Here is a 20,874-nt window from a genome sequence, read left to right on the forward strand (position 1 = left end):
CTTTCGCGTGTGTGTAAGGGTAAGTCCATGGCTCTGACATCGCAGTCCGAATACCAAGGGGGTCACCGTACAAAAAGAATAGGAAAATAAAAGGTCGTAGCAGAAAAGACGTTAATAGCCCCTAAGTTTTTCCAAATTAATAAAGAAAATATCTAAATACAAAGAAATGAAATGATACACATGAAAAACGTTATTTATGAATTTGGAGACTAAAATGAAAAACAAAGAGCAAAAAGCAGGGGAGGGGTTCGTTCTTGAATCATAATAAACGGCCAAACATGACCAAATTTTCCACTTCTTCTCATTTTCCTATAGTCTATATTATAAGTTGAGAATAGAGAATGATTTAAATATAACTATAATTATTTTCAAAATGCCGAAATTTTTTCCGAACAATTGGCTTTTGAATTTGAAAAAAAAAATAAAATTAAGCATGAAACAGCAAGAATAGTATTGAAATGGATGATCTTTTAGAAAGTTTTTTAAAAAAGCCTTATATTTATACATTGTATGGATAAAAATAAATATTATAATATTTAAAGATGAAAGTAATATATAATTAAGATTTTAAATCTATTTGGATTTGGACAAATATTTAAATAGATTCAATCACAAAATGTTTATTATTTTGTAATTGAAGTAGGTTATATCTACTTTTTTATAATTGTATTGTTTTAGCTGTTCCCTGCACCCTCTAGCTCCCATGTAAAAAGGGGATTTCGAATGGCAGAGACGGCAGTAGGTTTGGCTATCGACCACCTTGTCCAATTGCTGACCAATGAAGCAAGCTTGCTGAGAGGTGTTCGTTCACAAGTGTCGAGCATCAAACGTGAACTAGAGGCCATCCAGTGTTTCCTCAAGGATGTAGATATGATGGCAGATCTAGAAGAAGAAGGAAGCACAAGTAGATTTGCAGGTGTTACATTATGGGTGAAGGAACTAAGAGAAGTGGCGTTCCAGATTAAAGATGTCATTGACGAATACCAGTTTCACTTGGAGCGATATCCCGGCCATGGTCATGGCTTCATTGGTTCCCTTGGTCAAATTGGTCGCTCCATCGTCAAACTGAAACCACGCTACCATATTGCATCTCGCATACAAGAGATCAAAAAAGCAGTTGTTGAAATCAGTGAAAGAAGTAAAAGGTATGGCTTTGATTCCATTGCTCAGCCGCAGGGAACAACCAATGGTAATCCTTCTCAATATATTTCAGGGTACGACCCTCGAAAAGGATCCATTTATCTCGAGGAAGATGATGTTGTGGGGATTGAATCTCCGAGAGATGAATTGGTTGGTTGGTTGTTAAATAATGACCAACAACCCCGACGAGCTGTGATTTCAGTGGTAGGGATGGGGGGAGTGGGCAAGACAACTCTTGCTAGAAAGGTGTATGATCGAGTCAAGAATGATTTTGATTGTTATGCTTGGATAACAGTGTCTCACTCATACCAGGAGGAGGAACTACTAAAGAACGTCATAACACAGTTCTGTGATGTAAACAAAGAACCTCTTCCTCAGGGAATTGGTTCAATGAACGAGCAGATATTGACGAATAAAGTAAGAGAATATTTGCAGCAAAAAAGGTATGTTGTTTTTTTCGATGATGTTTGGAAAAAAGAATTCTGGGGAGATATAGAACATGCTCTGCTTGATAATAAAAATGGTGGGAGAATAGTGATCACAACACGAAGCAACGAGGTTGTTAATTTTTGTAAAATTTCATCGTTTGTCCATGTCCACGAGCTTAAGCCTTTGGATCCAGAAAATGCTTTGGAACTCTTTCGCAAAAGGGCTTTTCAATATGAAGTTGGTGGATGTTGTCCCTCCAACTTGGAGTATTTGTCTCATAAAATTGTTGAAAGATGTGGAGGATTACCCCTTGCAATTGTAGCTATAGCTGGCCTTCTATCTACGAAACACAAGACAATAGATGAATGGAAGAAATTGCACGATAACCTCGGCTCAGAGTTGGAGAATAATCAAGATCTTACAAGCATAACAAAAATCTTATCCCTCAGTTATTATGATCTGCCTTACCACCTCAAATGTTGTTTCTTGTACTTTGGCATGTACCCAGAGGATTATTTAATTAAGAAATCAAGGTTGATTCGGCAATGGATTGCTGAAAGTTTTGTGAAACCAAAAAAGGATAAGACATTGGAAGAAGTAGCACAAGAATACTTGACTGAGCTAATTGATAGAAGTCTAGTTCAAGTTCGGACTTCAAACACTGATATCGGAATAAAAAAGGGTGGAGTTTGCCATGTCCATGATCTTCTACATGAAGTCATTCGGAAAAAAATAGAAGATTTAAGTTTTTGTCACATTTTGTACGGAAATGAATCAACTTTTAAAGGAGGACTTGTTACTCGGCGCATATCAATTGTCAATGGTTCATCCAATGTTCTTCACAGTTCTTATCAAGATTCTCAAGTTCGTAGCATTTTGAACTTCAATAATAGTGATGAAAGATTGGGCAATTCTATTTTGAGCTCGCACAAAAAGAATTTCAAACTTCTAAAAGTAGTAGATTTTGAAGATGGTATCTTAGATCATGTCCATAAAAATATTGGAAAGTTATTCCACTTAAGATATTTAAGTCTTCGAAACACAAATGTAAAGATGCTCCCAAGGTCCATAGGGAAATTGGTAAATCTTGAAACTTTGGATGTACGGGGCACATTTGTGGTTGAGTTGCCAGCTGAGATTAAAAGGCTTAGAAAGTTGCGAAATCTTTTAGTCTACAATAGAAGTTACGATATCGACACACAATTTAATCCATCTAAAACGAAAGGACTAAAGGTGCAAGAGGGAATTGGGTGTTTAGAAGCGTTGCAAAAGTTATCATATCTGGAGGTGAGCGAAATGGGTGTTCATGTAATAAAAGAGTAGGGAAAGTTGACTCAGTTGAGGAAGTTGGGCATCAGTAAGGTTAGAAGTGAAGATGGAAGGATACTATTTGAGGGTATTCAGAAGATGAGCCACCTGAAAACTCTGATTTTCACTGCAATCAGTGAAGATGAAACCTTTGATTCTGAAATCCTGATCTCATCCTTACCGCAATCTCTCGAGTGTCTCACTCTAGCGGCGCCTTTAAGGAAGAAGTTGCCAGAATCAATAACAAGACTTCAAAATCTGCAAAGATTAGCTATTGGATGGTCAAAATTCGAAGAAGATCCTCTGAAAACTCTTAAAAATCTGCACAACCTGTCGATTCTCTGGATAGGGTATGATGCGTATATTGAGCAAATACAGTTTGAGAAAGGGGTTTTTCCAAAATTGAAGAAAATTTTTATCATACATTTGAATGGATTGGAATCATTAGTTATAGAAGAAGGAGCATTACCTAATCTTGAACTGCTTTGGCTTGGACCCTGCCTGAAACTGAATTCGGTGCCCACTGGCATCCAGCATTTGAAACAACTTAAACATGTTTGGTTTCACAGTATATCTATTGAATTCCAGCAAAGTCTGAAGCCAGGAGGACACCACCACCACATCCTTCAACATGTACCTCATGTCTTCATCCGTCACAGGTGCCATGGTGATGAACAAAGTTTTGAAACTGCACCATTGTTTTGACTGTATCACTACAGGTAATAAATTTACTACTGTAGCTTAACTTTCTAATTTTAACATATTCAATTGTTTTATATTTTATATAGTCCACCACTACCTATGCTTTTTTGTTTTTTAATCTTTAATTTTTATTTTTTAAATACTATCTATGATTTGGTGCATACTTCTTACAAGTTGTTTTTCTTCTTATTTTTTAGTATTAGAGATATACAATTTGATTTTTACTTTTTAATTCTTGGGCAAGGATTCGATTGATATAAACTAACATGGTCTTATTCTTCTTGTGGTGCACTTTTTAATTTTTTAGGCAACGATTCGAATTAATATAAACTAACATGGTTCTATGCTTCTTGTGGCGCACTTTTTAATTTTTCAGGCAAGGATTCGAAGTGATACAATCTAACCTGGTCCTGTCCTTCATGGGGCGCCAAACGAATTCACATTCCAAATGTCTTACTGGGGTGGCTCACATAGGATTGTTCTTTGACATGTTTGTAAAAGTACTATAGGAAACATGGTAATATCTGAAGTATTGTACGGTTAGAGACATAGTAATATCTCTGTTATTTTGCTTTATTGTTCTCTGCTGCAGATACTGGACTACAATATGCCAGGAGGTGTTGGATAAATATGATATTTACTTGTTTGTGTTGGAGCTTGTGAACCAATTCTTAAATGTATTCATTTGGCAGGAAATTGGAATAGAGGGCTTTCTTTTGCTTACCCACCACTCTTTGTTCTTCAGCAGTCACTATTTTTTGACAGGAATTTTCTTCACTACTTTGTTTTTTTTTTTTTTTTTTTTTTTTTATGAAAAGAGATTTCATTGCCACAGGCACAAAAAGCCTCCAAAAGAGGAGGAATTACAAAGAGAGGCCATCTCCGAGCATGTCGGTGACCAAAATATCCAAAAGGTCTCTTGCAGGAGAGACAAAACTATCAATACAGTCAAAAAACAAGTTGTCATGTAAAGCTTTTTTAGCAATCAAGTCTGCGGCATTGTTAGACGATCTTGAGTTCCAGGAAATAGACCAATTGAAATTGGCAAAAAAGTATTCAAGAAGAAGGAAATCATTTCTGGTAGACCATGCAAAAGGCTCCTCCTGCTCAATGATGCCCTTGACAACTAAAGAAGAGTCAGAAGACCAGCAAACCTTATCCCAATTCTGCTCTGCTGCTAGGGTTGCCGCCCAGACAATTGCTTTGAGTTCAGCTTCCATAGGAGAATTATGGGTAACCAGATTTGAGGCGAGAGAAAGAAGATTTCCTTTACTATCCCTGGCAATGAAAGTAATTCCTGCTTGGCCATTAATGAAGGCCGCGTCCGCATTGATCTTCCTCCAGTCCTCTGGAGGAGCTTTCCACCTTTCCTTAAGAGAGAAGTATGAGACTTTTTCTGCTTCCCCTGAAGCGAGGAACTCTTCAACTGTCCTATTAAACTGAAACACTAAATCCGTATTTGAGCAGAACTTGGAGAAAATCTTCCCATTTCTTCACTGCTGTGTTGATTGATTAATAGATGGACATGTAAATACCTGCATATAACAATGCTGCCCCACTACCATACGCCAGAGCAAGTTTGTGTTAATTTTGTCTGTTTGTTTATTAGTTTTATTGGATCAAAATGCAAATTGCATGTAGATTTTCCCCTGTTCATCCCCTGTTTGATGAGCTACAGATTTCACTTAAAGAGAGAATTGACTAGTGTTCAACTTTTCCTACTTTATTCTGGTTGCTTATTTAGTCGAGCCTTGATTAATTTATTTGTTATGTAGCTTTGGTTGCATGGGAATTTTGACCTGGCTAAACATTCAATCTTGCACCTTCAATCTAAACATGAATTTTTTTTTTTTCCTGCTCTAATTTGGTCAGCCATACATATTATTTGGTACATGTAGTTGTGTAAACATTGTATTCTCTTGTTATCTCATAATTGGCAGGAATGCTGTATTTGCCTGGCCAAGTACAGTTAAAATGAGGAATAAGTGAAATAGACACTTGCCATGTTGTTCCTATGCATGTTTCACCTCAAATGTGTGGATCAGTGGCCCAGAAATTATGTCATGTTGTCCTCTTTGTAAACGAGAACTAGAGATATAGAACTGGAGAATTTGTTTTTTTTTTTTGGTTTTTTTTTTTATTCGAATTTTCCGTATCAATTTTATTTCAAATAATATATAATGATATTTCTTAGCGGTCACATGCATGCTATATAAAATTCCTTTCATAATTCTTATAACACCTAAGAACAGGCGATAAGTTGCAAAGCGTGGTAATCAAACCAAATTTGTCAACTACAAAAATGTATCAAAATTAGCTATTATTGTTATTTATTTATTTTTTGTTTCAAGCTATTAATGTTAATTGAAGTAAATATTTTGAGGGGAAGATCCAATCAAACAAATGAATGATTTAACAAGTAGAGCTAGCTAACTATGTCTAAAATTCTTACTCATGTAGGCCATGTTGGTCTTTAATCTTTAAATAGTTGGTAATGTAACTTTAATCTAGATATTTGAGATTTTAAACTTGAAACTATGCTAAATTACTATAGATTCTAACAATTTAAGCTATTAGAAAGTGAATTTAATAAATATATTTAGTTATGTCTAACACATGAATGATATATTGATAGTGGTACTTTTTTAATTTTCCTGTATGCATATTTTAAAATTATTTTTTTCACCAAAAAGGATAAAATTTTCTTGATTCCGAACAAGCGTATTATCTCGTCTTTATTGAGTTGCATATTTAGAAATGCCCATTAATTTTTTATTTACACAATTTCAAAACACAATCCTATAGTATTTATAAATTAATAGTAAAATTATTGATAATATGCTTTTTTATTTGAATCTTAATCTGGATGAACTTCTCTATATATCTATATATTATTGATAATATTAAATTCATTACAATTTAGAGAGTTCATGCAGATTAAAATTTAAATAAGGGTTTTTGGTACAGATTTACACAAATTTACAAATTACACCTTGTATTTTATATTTACCATCTCTGTCCCAAGAATTTTAACGAAATTTGGCGGCTGCAATATCTGTCCATAATTTCATTTCTTTCTCCTGTTAGATGGCATGTGAAGTGCACATGACCGCTTTGAAAGCAGAGGTATAATAGGCAGCAAACAATTCCCTCGTTTCCTCCATTTCCTTTTCTTCTTCTCTAAAGTAAGAGAATATTTGCAGCGAAAAAGGTGTATGATCGAGTCAAATAAAAATTAGGACGCCAAATTTCCCTTTCTTCACTTTTTTTTTTTTTTCCCCCAAAATTATGACGAATTTTTAAAAATTGTCACTCAAAATGGGTGAGTTGACCGGCCAAACTGTTACCGTTACAAAGAAAATTGTCACAATGTTGTTTTTACTTTTTTATCCAATAACACCGCGTTTTAACATACCCTATAAAAACTTTTCACTCGAAACGCTGCGTTTTAATCGTTGTTTCCTAAATTCATTTTTTGGAGTCTCTTTCCCCAAATCACTTTCGCTCTAAATCCAAAATCCCTACCCAAATTTTCCGCTAGTTAGCCCACGCTCCGTTCAATTTTAGTCTGTGTCAGTGGTGGAAATCGAACCAGAGCAACCACTCACAACCTCTCCCAAATTCGGCATCCAACGTTTCTTCAAGAGTCACACTCAAAACGACGATCGAGCGGAGAGACGTTTGCTGTGGTCTGATCGGTGTAGAGTGACACAGTTCGCGGCAACTTACCACTACGGAAGGGGACAGCGCGGCACTGATGAGGAGCTTCCTTCTTGGACGAGAGGAAGAGGTGTAGGAGGTAGTCAAAGAGTGAGTACAACCTCACACTAAGATTGGACATGTTTGTGTGTTTCAAAATAAAGTGGTGTAGTTGAGTTGGATTATCTAGATTTTGAAGTTGTAGTTTCCTTTTAACATCCTTTAATTATTACATGATTAAGTAAAATGCTTCTTGTATGCTCACCTGTATGATTAAACAGGAACTGAATACGAGATCAAGTAAAATGCTTGTTTCCTCACTTTACAACTAATTTTTTAAGGCAGCTGTGATGATGTCTTTGCTGCCAGAATAGTATTTGCGATAAAGTTAACTTTATCTTAGTTGCAGGGAGCTGCCTTTGACTTTGTGATATGTGGTCCATTTTATTTAATTATTAGTTTGCATCTGTCCTTTTTATGGGTTTTAAAATGTGTAACAATGCACAAACAACTGTGAATTTTTCTTTTACCTGCAAAGTTTTAATTGTGTTTTATATTGATTGCATCACTTTTTGTTTCAATCTGTGAATTCTATAGCGCTTTATATATATATATATATATATCCCCAAAAGTCTAGATTGTGGTCTTATATTAGATTAAAGTGGTTTAAATTTTGAGTATGCAAAGCAAAATATTGTTATGTCTGCTGGTTGTTACAGCTGTTTATGGTTTTTGACAGTAGTTTAAAGTTAAATATGGTAAATCATTTTGCCGGATGCTATCTCATATTATATCAAACATGTCTATCTATGTGAATACATAAGTTCCTAGGCATATGGATTTATACCCTTTTAAAGAATTAGTGTAATCTAGATGGTCATTAAGGTATGCATTTAGTGGAACTTAATGGTAAGTTCTGTTATGATATGATACTGAAAATGCATTCTCAGTTAAGATGAGCTCTTCTATCACACTTTTCCTTTTACTGTTTCAGCACGTAAAAATTCTAAAACTGAGTTAATTTTGTTGCTCTAGGTGATGACCTGGATGCAGAGGAAAGGCTTGAAGAATGGGAGAATGTGGACAATGCGTGAAGGAGTTTATGAGACTCTTTGAGGAGGTAACTTGGAATGAATTTGAGCTAGTTGGTTATTTATGATAGTTTTTCACCATATATGCATTCTGAGTTTGTAAAAATGAATCTGGTAAATTAGAAAAGAAAATTTGATAGACATGACATGTCTATATTATTACTATGTTATTTTCTCTTTCCTAGTTTCAGGCTTTTATCTTTGGAAATATTTAGATTTGTTCATTATAGTTGCTTCCAAATAAAATCTTGGGGTTACAGTGAAAATGAATCTTCTCACATATCATGAACGTAATCTTAGGTGCTTCAAGTTTCTCTTGAACCAAAAAAAGTGATTTAAAATATATATATCAATGAAGAATGAACACGCTAGTTTGAAAATTTTCATTGTTATATGCAGATCTGCATCTCCCTGCTTGCTTGGAATGCTATCTGCTACTCCTTTGCTTTCTACTGTGTTCTTCTACTGTGTTGTTGTCTGCCATTAATCAGTAGCTTCTGGGATACAACTTGAACATAGGTCCGATGACACAGGAGCATCTGCTGATCAAATTTCTCACCTACTTAGTTGGAAATATAAAGCAATTGACATCAAGTTAGGACATTGAAATGATATTAACTGCATTTTATGTTGTGGTTCTCTGATCACTTTAGAGAAGAAATATGAGAAGAGAAATAAAAAGAATTCTATTACTCTTTTGGAAATAGAATACAAAACATAAACTTCTCTCTCTCTCTCTCTCTCTCTCTCTCTCTAATTCCCACGTGGAATCTTTCTCCATTTACTATCAAACTCTCTCCTGGAATTTCAACTCTTCTCTCAAGCTCTCTCTGAAGACTTAAACACTCTCTCTTAGAGTTTACTCTCAATATTCCTCACTTGGGATGATATTGAGTTTGCTCGACTTGGCTTGGAAATGCATGCAACGGGCTTATTTATAACCTTACTAAGTCAGTTGCATGGCCATCATCTTCAATTTCTTTTGACAGGTGTCCACAATTGTTGAGCAAATTATTTTTCGGTGTTAATTGCAGCAACCATTGTCAACAATGATGGCTGAACAGTCTTCATACTGTCGGTGCAGTGGTGCGGTTGAACTTCACAATTCTCCTCTTCCAGCCGCATTTAAAAACTGATGGTCATCTGCCATCCATTCCAGTCATATTTTTGTATAGCTTCAGCTTCTCTTGAGTAACAATTTTTGTTAGCATATCTGTTGGATTCTCCTTTGTATGGATCTTCATCGGTTTCAGCAACTGTTGTCTATTATCTTGCGTATCCAATGATAGCGGATGTCAATGTGCTTTGTACAGGAATGATACATTGAGTTCTTGCTCAAATCTATGGTATTTTGGTTATCACAATGTATTTTGTAGTCTTCTTATTTGATGCCCAGTTCTGTGAGAAAACACTTTAACCACAACATTTTTTTATCCGCTTCTGCTGTGGCAATGTATTCTACTTCAGTAGTGGATAAAGCAACACTTTTGCAATCTTGACTGCCATGACATAGCTTCTTCCGTAAAAGTGTAGAGATAACCTGATGCAGACTCTCTATTATCAGGGTCTTCGGCCATATCTACCTCTGTATAGCCTTCTAAGATTGGATCACCTCCCATGTAATACAAACACAGCTTTAATGTGCCTTTAAGATATCTAAGAATCTATTTGACTGCTTTCCAGTGTTTCTTTCTAGGATTTGAAAAAAATCTGCTCACAACACATACTGCGTGAGCAATGTCTGGTCTAGTACACACCATTGCATACATCATTTCCTATCGCTGAAGAATATAGTATTGAAGCCATCTCCTCTATCTCTTCTTTGGATGAAGGGCGCAATCTCTTACTCAACTTGAAATGATTTGCAAGTGTAATGTTGATCGGCTTGGTTTTATCCATGTTGAATCTCTTTATCACCTATTCTACATACTTCTCTTGAGATAACCATAACCTTCTATTCTTTCTGTCTCGGATTATTTGCATTTCCAAAATTTGTTAAGCTGGTCCTAAGTCTTTTATATCAAAGGATTTAGATAATTCTTTTTTCAGCTGACTAATCTTCATTGCATCTTGTCCAACGATCAACATGTCATCCACATATAGCAAAAATGCAATGAAGTTTCCATCTGAAAATTTTTGCATATAAACACACTGGTCTGCTGTAGTCCTTTTATAGTCTTGACTTACTATAAACGAGTTAAACTTCTTGTACCATTGTCTTGATGCTTGTTTGTGGCCATACAAACTCTTCTTCAGCTTGCATACGAGGTTTTCTTTCTCTTAAATCTTAAATCATTCTGGCTGCTTTTTGTAGATTTTCTCATATAAATCACCGTGAAAAAATGCTGTCTTCACATCCATCTGTTCAAGCTCTAGGTTTAAACTTGCTAGTAAATCGAAAATGATTCGAATTGAAGTCATTTTTACCATTGGTGAAAAAATTTCATCAAAGTCAATTATTTTTTTCTGAAGAAATCCTTTGACTACCAATCGCGTTTTGTGTTTTACCACCCTTTCGCTGCCATTTTTCTTGAGCTTGAACACCCATTTATTTTTTAGTGCCTTCTTTTCTGTTGGAAGCTCAACCAACTCATAAGTATGATTTTTCTGTAAGGATTCCATCTCATTTTGCATTGCTTGTAGCCATTTTTCCTTGTCTTGATGAGCAGCTATCTTGAAATTCTCTGGCTCTTCTTTTTCAGTAAGCAAAATATACTTAGATTCTGGAAATCTCTTTGATAGAATTTGGCCTCGTTCAGATTCCGAACTTGTAAACCACTGGTTTCAGGAGGTATACCATCATTTGATCGCTGTTATGGCCCTGCAGCTGCTTGAGAGGATTGAGTCTCTCCCTGTTCAATATCCTCTTCTTCCTCCTCGTCTGCTTCTGGTATATCTTCATACACCTTATTATTCTCTGTGGCTATTTGTGTTGGTGCTGGAATAGGACCAAAATTCTCGGTACTAGAACTACAATTAGGAGATATTCTGGGTTTTCAATGTCTTCCATTGTCTGGTTTTCATGGAATGCTACATCCCTACTTTTAATAAACTTCTTTGTTTTCGGATCCCATAACCTGTATCCAAATTTTTCATCTCCATATCCTATAAAGATGCATGGAGTAGATCTTGTATCAAGCTTCTATCTAAGCTTCTTAGATACATGTATATAAGTTAAACAACCGAACACTCTTAAATGAGAGTAGGAGAGAATTTTATCTGACCACACTTTCTTCGGAATTTCAAAATTCAACGGTACTAACGATGATTTGTTGATTAAATAGTAGGCGGCACAAACATTTTCTCCCCAGAATGGCTTTGGCAGTTTAGCCATACTGATCATACTTCTGACCTATTCCATAATGGTTCGGTTTATTTTTTTGGCTATTCTATTATGTTGTGGGATGCGAGGGATCGTCTTTTCATATCGAATGCCATGTGTTCTGCAGTAGGCATCGAATTTCTTGGAAGTATATTCTCCATTATCTGAGCGGAGATATTTCAGCTTCTTTCCTGTTTCACATTCTACCATGGTATGAAACAGTTTGAAGCAATCTAATACCTGGTCCTTTGTCTTTAAGAAATATACCCACACCTTCTGAGAAGCATCGTCAATGAAAGTCAGGAAATACTTGTTGCCACCTGATGATTCCACCTCCATGGGACCATAAACATTAGAGTGCACCAGACTGAGCAATTCTGATTTTTTCGATGCAGAGGAACTGAAAGAGCGTCTATGTTACTTACCAAACAAGCGGTGACTACAAAGATTTAGCATAGCATCCTTGCAAACAGTGATAAGCTTCTTCTTGACCAAAGTAGACAATTCTTTTTCACTCATGTGACCAAGTCTCTGGTGCCACAGATTTTGAGATACCTCTCCTTCTGTAATATTAAGGCTATCTGCACATATTTTCACATCTTGTACAACGTTCTACAAATATGTCCTCTGACGACAACTATGGGACCTTTCGTCATTTTCCATGTGCCTTTGCTGAAGTAGTTGTCATAGCCTTGCTTGTTTAAGGCTACTCTCGAAAGTAGATTAAGCCGAAGATCTGGAACATGACGGACATCCTTCAAAGTAATTGTACAACCAACATTCGTTTTTATCTGAATATCACTAGTTCCTATAATCTTTGTGAAACTAAAATTTTCCATCTTTACCGTACCAAAGTCTCCTGTTTTGTACGTCTTGAAGAAATCTCTGTGTGAAGTGACATGGTAGGATGTTGCAGTATCGATTACCCACTCAACGTCTTAGGTTGATATACGAAGGCATGTCTCTTTTTCAGTGGAGCAGAGTGCCACTTTTCCTGTAACAGTGACTAGTGTGTATCCATCCTTCTTCGACTGATTACCTTGGAATCTCTGTTCTCTCAACAACTTCCTGCAGTTCTTCTTCATGTGATCCTTCAGGCCACAATAATAGCACTTATATGATGATTTTTAGTTGTCTGTAGATCTGCTTCTGCTTTTGCTCCTGTCTATCCCCCTATCTCGACCACCTCTTTGCTGTCTTCCTCTCTCTGTGACGAGCGCATGTGACTGATCCATGCCAATGTCCTTTCTCCTGGCTTCTTCATTAAATAGGGCATCCTTAACCATAGACATAGTAAGTTTGCTATTCGGGACCGAATCACTGAAAGAGACTACCAATGTCTCCCAACTGTATGGAAGAGAGCTTAGAAGTAGGAGGGCCTGATCCTTATCCCCTAGTTGGTAATCCACAGCAGATAGTTGATTTACCAAGCTTTGGAACTCACTAGTATGTTCGGCTACAGAAGTTCTACTCTGTAATTTTAGATTTACCAATCGTTTAAGCAACAGGGCTTTGTTCCAAGCAGTCTTGGCCTGGTACATGTCTTTCAATTTTGTCCAGAGGACATATGCATCCGTTTCCTTCGCTACATGATGGAAGACACTGTAGTCGATCCATTGCCTGATCTGACCGATTGTTTTCTTGTTTAATTTCTTCCATTCTTCTTCTTTGCTGGGATCGGAATTTTCTCATTTAGCTTCTATAGGATCAAACAGATCCTTACAATTGAGGAGAGTTTCCATCCGAGGTCTCTAAAGTGTATAATTTATGGTAGTGAGTTTAACCATAGCTCTCAAAGATGATTCTTCCATTAACATTATGGCTTGGCAAAAAATTGAGTCGAATTTGGCAAAACAGAGTTACCAGTTGCGTCCGGAAAGGCCGAAAATGGTGGACTTGACTCTTCCGGTGTCAAAATATAGTTACCAAAATTTTTGGGGTAAAATGTAATTTCTCAAATATTCTAGGTCAATCTGTAAATACAGAAACTATAGGGGTTAATCTGTAATTTCTAACAATTTAGGGGTTGTTTTGTAATTTTAGAAACTTCTGATGATGCGGCAGATTGTGTTAACGTGTCAACACATGGTAGATGATGTGGCCATTGCGTGGCTGACGATGTGTTGGGTCGCGTGGTAGATGATGTGGCTGCGTGCGATGATTTGTCTGCTGACGTGGTCGTCTTCAACCTCCAGACGGCACATGCAGCGCGTGAGGCTCGTGTTCTGCTGCAGAAAATTTCAGGCGGTGCGTGAAGGCGCGTTAGGATCATCGTTTCTCTCCGACGAACTTGGTTGTTCTCATCTCGTCGATTAATTTCACCTGGTATTGTCAAATTATTGATTTGAGCAACTTTTCGAAACACCAACTTGAAGAACAGAGGCTCTATTTTTTCAAATTTTGAACCCAAGCTTTTGACCTGGAGCTCTGATACCACTTGTTGTAGTTCTCTGACCACTTTAGAGAAGAAATATGAGAAAAAAAATAAAAAGAATTCTATTACTTTCTTGGAAATAAAATACAAAACACAAATTTCTCTCTCTCTCTCTCTCTCTCTCTCTAATTCTCACGTGGAATCTCTCTCTATTTATTATCAAACTCTCTCCTGGAGTTTCAACTCTTCTCTCAAGCTTTCTCTGGAGACTTAAACACTCTCTCTCGGAGTTTACTCTTAATATTCCTCACTTGGGATGATATTGAGCTTGCTCAACTTGGCTTGAATACGCATGCAACGAGCCTATTTATAACCTTACTAAGTCGGTTACATGGCCACCATTTTCAACTTCTTCTGACAGGTGCCCACAATTGTTGAGCAAATTATTTTTTGGTGTTAATTGCAGCAACCATTGTCAACAATGATGGCTGAGTAGTCTTCACACTGTCGGTGCAGTGGTGCGGCTGAACTTCACATTTTAGGCCCTGCCAATGAAGATCCAGTAAGTCACTCTTCATTATTTGGAATAGCTAAGCTAGTCGATATATACATTGGTTTGGCATTTCATATTGTAGTAACTTCTTGAATTTAGATTCTCTATATCTCTCTTCTTGTCTCATCACTGTTTAAAAAGATAAGATTTTCAAGTTAAATTTGATCAACCACATGCAATATTTAGTAGATGTTCTTGTGTACTCACTATTTTCTTCTGTTGTGTCATAATTGGCAGGAATGCTGTATTTGCATAGCCAAGTACAGAGAAAAGGAAGAAGTGAGACAGTTGCCCTGTTCTCATATGTTTCATCTCTAGTGTGTGGGTCAATGGCTCAAAATCATATCAAGTTGTGCTCTTTGTGAACAAGAACTAGAGAGATAGAAATTGCAGAATTTCGGATCTGTTATTTGTTTTGTGTTTTTTTTAAAACAGTCTCTTTTGTGTGTTTTAATATACTTTTTTACATGGTTACTTGGTGAGTTTATGTTTGTACAATTGAGCTCACCGGCAACACAAAACCATACCTGAGAGTCTAGAATCAATCTTTGAGCACACACCACAAAAATAGCAGGAGATGATGTTGGAACTTTTCACTCTCTCAGCATTCCAAGACTTTACAATACATATATATATATATATATATATACATATATATGTATGATTTTTTAGTGTATCATATTGTAGATATAATTTTACCAAAAATAATACAGCAACCCATATTTATACATTATGGTTACTATAATTCTTATTTCCTTCATTTCAATTCAGTGGCCTAATTTTTATACGTGTGTGTATTTATATAATAAGTTTTGGGAATGCACAACTGAATTTGAATTCCCCCCCCCCCCCCCCCCCCGCGCACACACACACACACACACACACACACACACACACACACACACACACATATATATATATATATATATGTCATATTTTTGCGCCAAAAAGGATAAAATTTTCTTAATTCTAATATATTTAGAAATGCCCATTGTAATTTTTCGAGTAAATGATTTCAAAACACAATCCTTTACATATAACAATAACCAAAATTTTATTTGGATTTTTTTAGATGCAAGAGATTTCATATCATTTTTTATTGATCGTCGTTTAATTTCAATGCTAATTTCCATTTGTAATCAAATAATGTAAAAGATTTTTCAAGTGTTTAATTAAGTATGAAAAAATGATCAGAACTTTTCCACGAAATACAGTAAAGTCCTGTTCAAATATGCATACAACATGATATTCGAAATACTCTGAAGTTATTGGATATTACAAATTCTGAATGGTCAAGAAATTAGAAATCCTGAACTGTCTCATACATTGCTAGACAAAGCCAAACAATTTAAGGAAAAAAAAAAATTAAAACTTAGTGGAACAGGTAAAATGAGAGCTCTGAAGTGACACTTGCATCAACATAGCAGTGCAATATTACCCAAAAGAAAAAACAAACTGCTTGAGTGCTCAATTAGTTTACCTCATCACAAAACCAAAACATACTGTATCAATATATAAGAAATTATATATATTAACCGCCAGGAATTGAAAGTATACTATATAGATGCCTCAAGTTTTTTTTTTTTTTTAAAGTAGAATAATAAATTTTATATTATTACTAATTAATTAAACATAATATATACATGTAGATATATAATATTTTTGCCAATTTTTTTTTTCTCAAGACTCCAGCAACAAATAGAGAAAAACAAGTTTTCACCCCCCCAAAAAAAAAAAAAAAGATAAATAAAAAAAAGAAGTAATTTTTTTTTTTTTTTTGGGTCAGCATTGCAATAATTTTTCTAAATATAAAGAAGAGAGGGATTGACAACTCGCATTCACCACCTCACTTGTCTTGGAAGAACAAAAAGAAAAAAAAAAAAAAAACCAATTAAAGGAGCAGATTTAAGCCGTTCGTAAATTATGTTGGATTCAAATAAAAATAAAAATAATTAGAACTTGAAATGATAATACATACATACATACATATATATATATATATATATATATATCTATACAGTATTATAGATGTATAAATAATGAGTTTCATTAACGCAAAATTGATCTTTTACTATAATAAGTTTCTTGAAGTTTCTTATTTATATATGATTTATCTATTTGTTATCTTGGAACTTTCTTATATATATATATATATATGATTTATCTATTTGTTATGAATGAAACTTATATATATGAATTTTTATTACCAAAAAAAGAAAAAAAAACTATATGCATTTTACCTTTTTTATTTGTAATTTCTTAGTATTTTCACTCATACAACTCAATTTATATATTTTATTTGAAAATCCCATGTGTAGAGCACATGTAAATATGTATAATATAGTTAAATGAGGTTGGCTTACTGGTAATACCCCTTGTGCCTATACCCATAAAGTTGTAGGTTTAAGACATTATCATTTTTCGTATAGATTAGAAATTATTGTAATGGTGAAAAAATATGTATTGCTATTGTGTAAGTAGCCAGAGGTTGGAAAATTTTACAGTTAAAATATTTATGAAACTATAAACTAACAATAAAGCTTCAGCCCAGTTATAAGCGAGGAAATTATATATATATGTGTGTGTGTGTGTGTGTGTATGTTTTTCTGAGGACAAAAAAAGAAAAAAAAAGGAACGAGAAATAATGTATATGAGGGGGATTTCCTAGGTGATCATTGATATTATTCTCTTAATATCTTATAATTAATCGATTTTGGAGATAGTCCATTTTATCAATTCGAATTCTTAACCAAAAATTAAAACGTAAAGATCAAGTTGTATATCTCTAATGTTAAAAAGTTAATAAAACAAACAACTTGTAAATGAATTATGCAACAAATATTTAGTAGTATTTCAAAAAAAAAAAAAAAAAAAAAAGAAGAAAAAAGAAGAATTTGTGGACTATATATATAGAATAGTTGAATTTGTTAAAAAGTAGTAGTAGTAAATTAATTACCCGGATGGATATTTGGCGTTTCCAGTGATAAAGCAATCAAAAGGTCTTGAAGATTAGACAATGCTCCTTCCTCTATCACTATTGATTTCAATCCACTCAAATGCATGATACGAAGCTCCTTCAATCTTGGAAACACTCCCTTCTCAAACTGCATCTCCTTACCATTACATGCATCGTACACTATCCACATCGCCACCAAGTTATGCAGATTTTTAAGGGTTTTCACCGGATCGTCTTCTAATTTTGACCCACCAATTTCTAATCGTTCTAGATATTGAAGTCTGGTTATCGATTCTGGCAACTTCCTTATGGGAGCTGTTAAGCAGAGAATCTCAAGAGATTGTGGTAAGGATGACAGCCATTCAGAATCAAATGAGGCATCATCTTCATCCATTGTACTTACACGCAGATATTTCAGGTGGGCCATCTTCTCGATAGCCCCAAGTAGAATCCTTCCATCTTCACTTCTCAGCTTCTGGATGCCCAAATAACTCAACTGTGTCAACTTTCCAAACTCTTTTAATACCTCAACCCCTGTTTCACTCGCATCCACATGTGCTAACGATTGCAAGGCTTCTAAGCACCCTATCCCCTCATGCACTTTTATTCCTTTTACCTGAGATGGATGAAAGTGTGGGTCGTCCAAGTTGTACTCATACTGACCACAGCCAAACAGAAACAGCAACTTACCAAGCCTTTTAATCTCAGCCGGTATCTCAACCACAAATGAGCCCCCTGAATCCAAGGTCTCAAGATTTACCAGTTTTCCTATGGACCTTGGAAGCATCTTTACTTTCGTGTTTCTAATATCCAAATATCTTAAATGGTATAAACTTCCAATATCGTCTTGAATATAATCCAATATACTATTTTCAAAATCTAGCACTTTTAAAAGGTTGAAATTCTTCGTCAACGTTCTCCAAATAGACTTGGTCAATATTTTATCACTACTATTGAAGTTCAAAAAGCTACGGACCTGAAAGCTTTGGTTAACATTGTGAAGAACATTGCATGAACCATTGACAATTGATATGCGTCGAGTAACTAGTCCTCCACTAAAACTTGGTTTAGCCTTACTTGGTTTCACAAAACCTTCAGCAATCCATTTTGGAATTAACCTAGATGGCGCGATCCAATAATCCTCTGGGTAAATGTCGAAGTACAAGAAACAACATTTAAGGTAGTAAGGCAGATCATAATAACTGAGGGATAAGATTTTTGGTATGCTCGTAAGATGGAGATTACTCTCCAACTCGGAACTGAGACCATCGTGTAATTTCTTCCACTCATATATTGTCTTGTCTTTTGTGGATAGAAGTCTACCTACGGCTACAATTGCAAGTGGTAGTCCTCCACATCTTTCAACAATTTGATGAGACAAATCCTCCAAGTCAGGGGGACAAAGTCCCATGACTTCAGATTGAAAAGCCTTTTTGAAGAAGAATTCTCGAGCCTTTTCTGGATTTAAAGGCTTAAGCTCATGGACATAGACAACAGATGAAATTTTGCAAAACTCCCCAACCTCCTTGCTTCGCGTCGTAATCACTATCCTCCCACCAATTTTATTATCAAGCAAAACATGTTGTATATCCCCCCAAAATTCTTTTTTCCAAACATCATCGAAAAAAACAATGTACCTCTTTTGCTGCAAATATTCTCTTACTTGCTCTGTTCATCCATTGAATCGATTCCCTCAGGAGCAGGTCGGTTGTTTCCCCTAAAGAACTGCTTTATGACGTTCTTTAGTAGCTCCTCCTTCCGGTATGATTGCGAAACTGTTATCCAGGCATGACAATCAAAATCATTTCTGACTAAATCATAGACCTTTCTGGCAAGAGTTGTCTTTCCTAGTCCCCCCATCCCTACCACTGAAATCACAGCTCGTCGAGGTTGTTGATCCTTATTTAACAACCAACCAACCAATTCATCCCTAGAAGACTCAATCCCCACAACATCATCATTCTCAAGATACATGGAACCTTTTCGAGGATCGTACCCTGAAACATATCGACGATCATATGTTGAATCAATTGAATCAAAGCCATACCTTTGACTTCTTTCCTTGATTTCAACAACTGCTTTTCGGATCTCTTGTATGCGAGATGCAATATGGTGGCGTGCTTTTAGTTTGATGATGGAGCGACCAACTTTGCCAAGGGAAGCAATGAAGCAATCATGATCAGTACGGCCGAGATGTCGCTCCAAGTGGAATGCGTATTCGTCAATGATATCTTCGATGTGGAACGCCACTTCCCTTAGTTCCTTCACCCATAATCTAACACCTGCAGCTCTACCACTTGCTTCTGATCCTTGGGCTTCCAGATCTGCCTTCATATCTGCGTCTTTGAGGAAACACTGAATGGCTTCCAGTTCATTTTTTATTCCCGAAACTTTAGAGCGAACGCCTCTCGACAAGTTTGCTTCTTGGGTCAGCAATCGGACGAGGTGATCGATAGCAATGCCTACTGCCGTCTCCGCCATTCCAAGCTTTATCTTCTTACCACTCACGATGAGAAATATGCAATGTCTTCCCAACACAGCTTTACTCTTTTTCTTCTTTATCAACCATGCCGTATTCAAATTTACCAAAAGAAAGAAAAATAATATAATAATAATAATAAATGCTGTATCAATGTTCATTTTCTTTTTCCCCATCCATCCTTATTGTCCAGCAAGAACCACTTTTTTGTCTTTCGGTGAAACTGCAAGGACTACTTCTTGCTTACTTTGTTTATTTATTTATTATTGTTATTTTTTTGGGTAATAAAGCAAGGATTATTTTTGTTCATAAAAATATTTGTCCCTGAATATAGTATGACGCTGAAGATACTTACAATGCTGCCCCTCTGCCACTCTTTCTTATGAACTTTAAAGCTTTGTTTCACAAAATTGGGCGACTTTCTTAAAATAACAAATACTAATTTTTTATATTGCCCAGCCCTTGGATTTTATTAATCGGACCAGGCTACCTAATAATATACTTTTCTTATTATAGGGTGTGAAATTCTATTTCTTAAAAAAACTCGGTTAACAGAGCACCACAGCCCAGACTGTGAGAGCTGGGTTCGAATATTTGGGGGGCAGGGGGTGCGTGGGGGCATAGCAAAAAATTAAAAAAAAAATATTCTATTTCAAAAGTTGCATACATTTAACGTACTGAGATTTTTTTTTCACATCAGCTGACATGACCATTTCTTGTGCAATCAATTTTTATTGGGGATATTATAGATATGATAACTAGTAATCATTTTTTAATAATATTAAGCTGATATTATTTTATTTATATATATCTATATATAT

General features: G+C 35.5%; 1 protein-coding gene, 1 long non-coding RNA gene and 1 pseudogene across 3 annotated transcripts; 2 read left to right on the forward strand and 1 right to left on the reverse strand.

Annotated features, from left to right (window-relative positions):
• The first annotated feature begins 677 nt into the window (after window positions 1-677).
• Window positions 678-4,302, forward strand: LOC107403736 (disease resistance protein RPM1-like). The gene is made up of 2 exons (XM_016010649.4): window positions 678-3,596; window positions 3,956-4,302. The coding sequence occupies exon 1, from the start codon at window positions 724-726 to the stop codon at window positions 2,890-2,892; it is 2,169 nt and encodes a 722-aa protein (XP_015866135.3). The 5' UTR covers window positions 678-723; the 3' UTR covers window positions 2,893-3,596; window positions 3,956-4,302.
• A 2,628-nt stretch (window positions 4,303-6,930) lies between these two features.
• On the forward strand, window positions 6,931-15,378 carry LOC132799756 (uncharacterized). 2 transcript variants are annotated; one of them, XR_009634560.1, is made up of 6 exons: window positions 6,931-7,389; window positions 8,314-8,398; window positions 8,769-13,630; window positions 13,735-14,016; window positions 14,487-14,627; window positions 14,856-15,378. It is a non-coding gene; the product is annotated as an uncharacterized LOC132799756 (long non-coding RNA). The 2 variants fall into 2 exon arrangements; XR_009634561.1 differs by having other exon boundaries at window positions 14,532-14,627.
• Window positions 15,379-17,470: 2,092 nt separating this feature from the next.
• On the reverse strand, window positions 17,471-20,265 carry LOC125422996 (disease resistance protein RPM1-like; annotated as a pseudogene).
• Window positions 20,266-20,874: the final 609 nt, after the last annotated feature.

Source organism: Ziziphus jujuba, chromosome 1 (genome assembly GCF_031755915.1).
Source record: "Ziziphus jujuba cultivar Dongzao chromosome 1, ASM3175591v1".
NCBI classification, from domain to species: domain Eukaryota; kingdom Viridiplantae; phylum Streptophyta; class Magnoliopsida; order Rosales; family Rhamnaceae; genus Ziziphus; species Ziziphus jujuba.

Coding starts and splice junctions, on each gene's coding strand:
- LOC107403736 (XM_016010649.4), top strand. CDS start 724: ATGGCAGAGACGGCAGTAGGTTTGGCTATCGACCACCTTGTCCAATTG.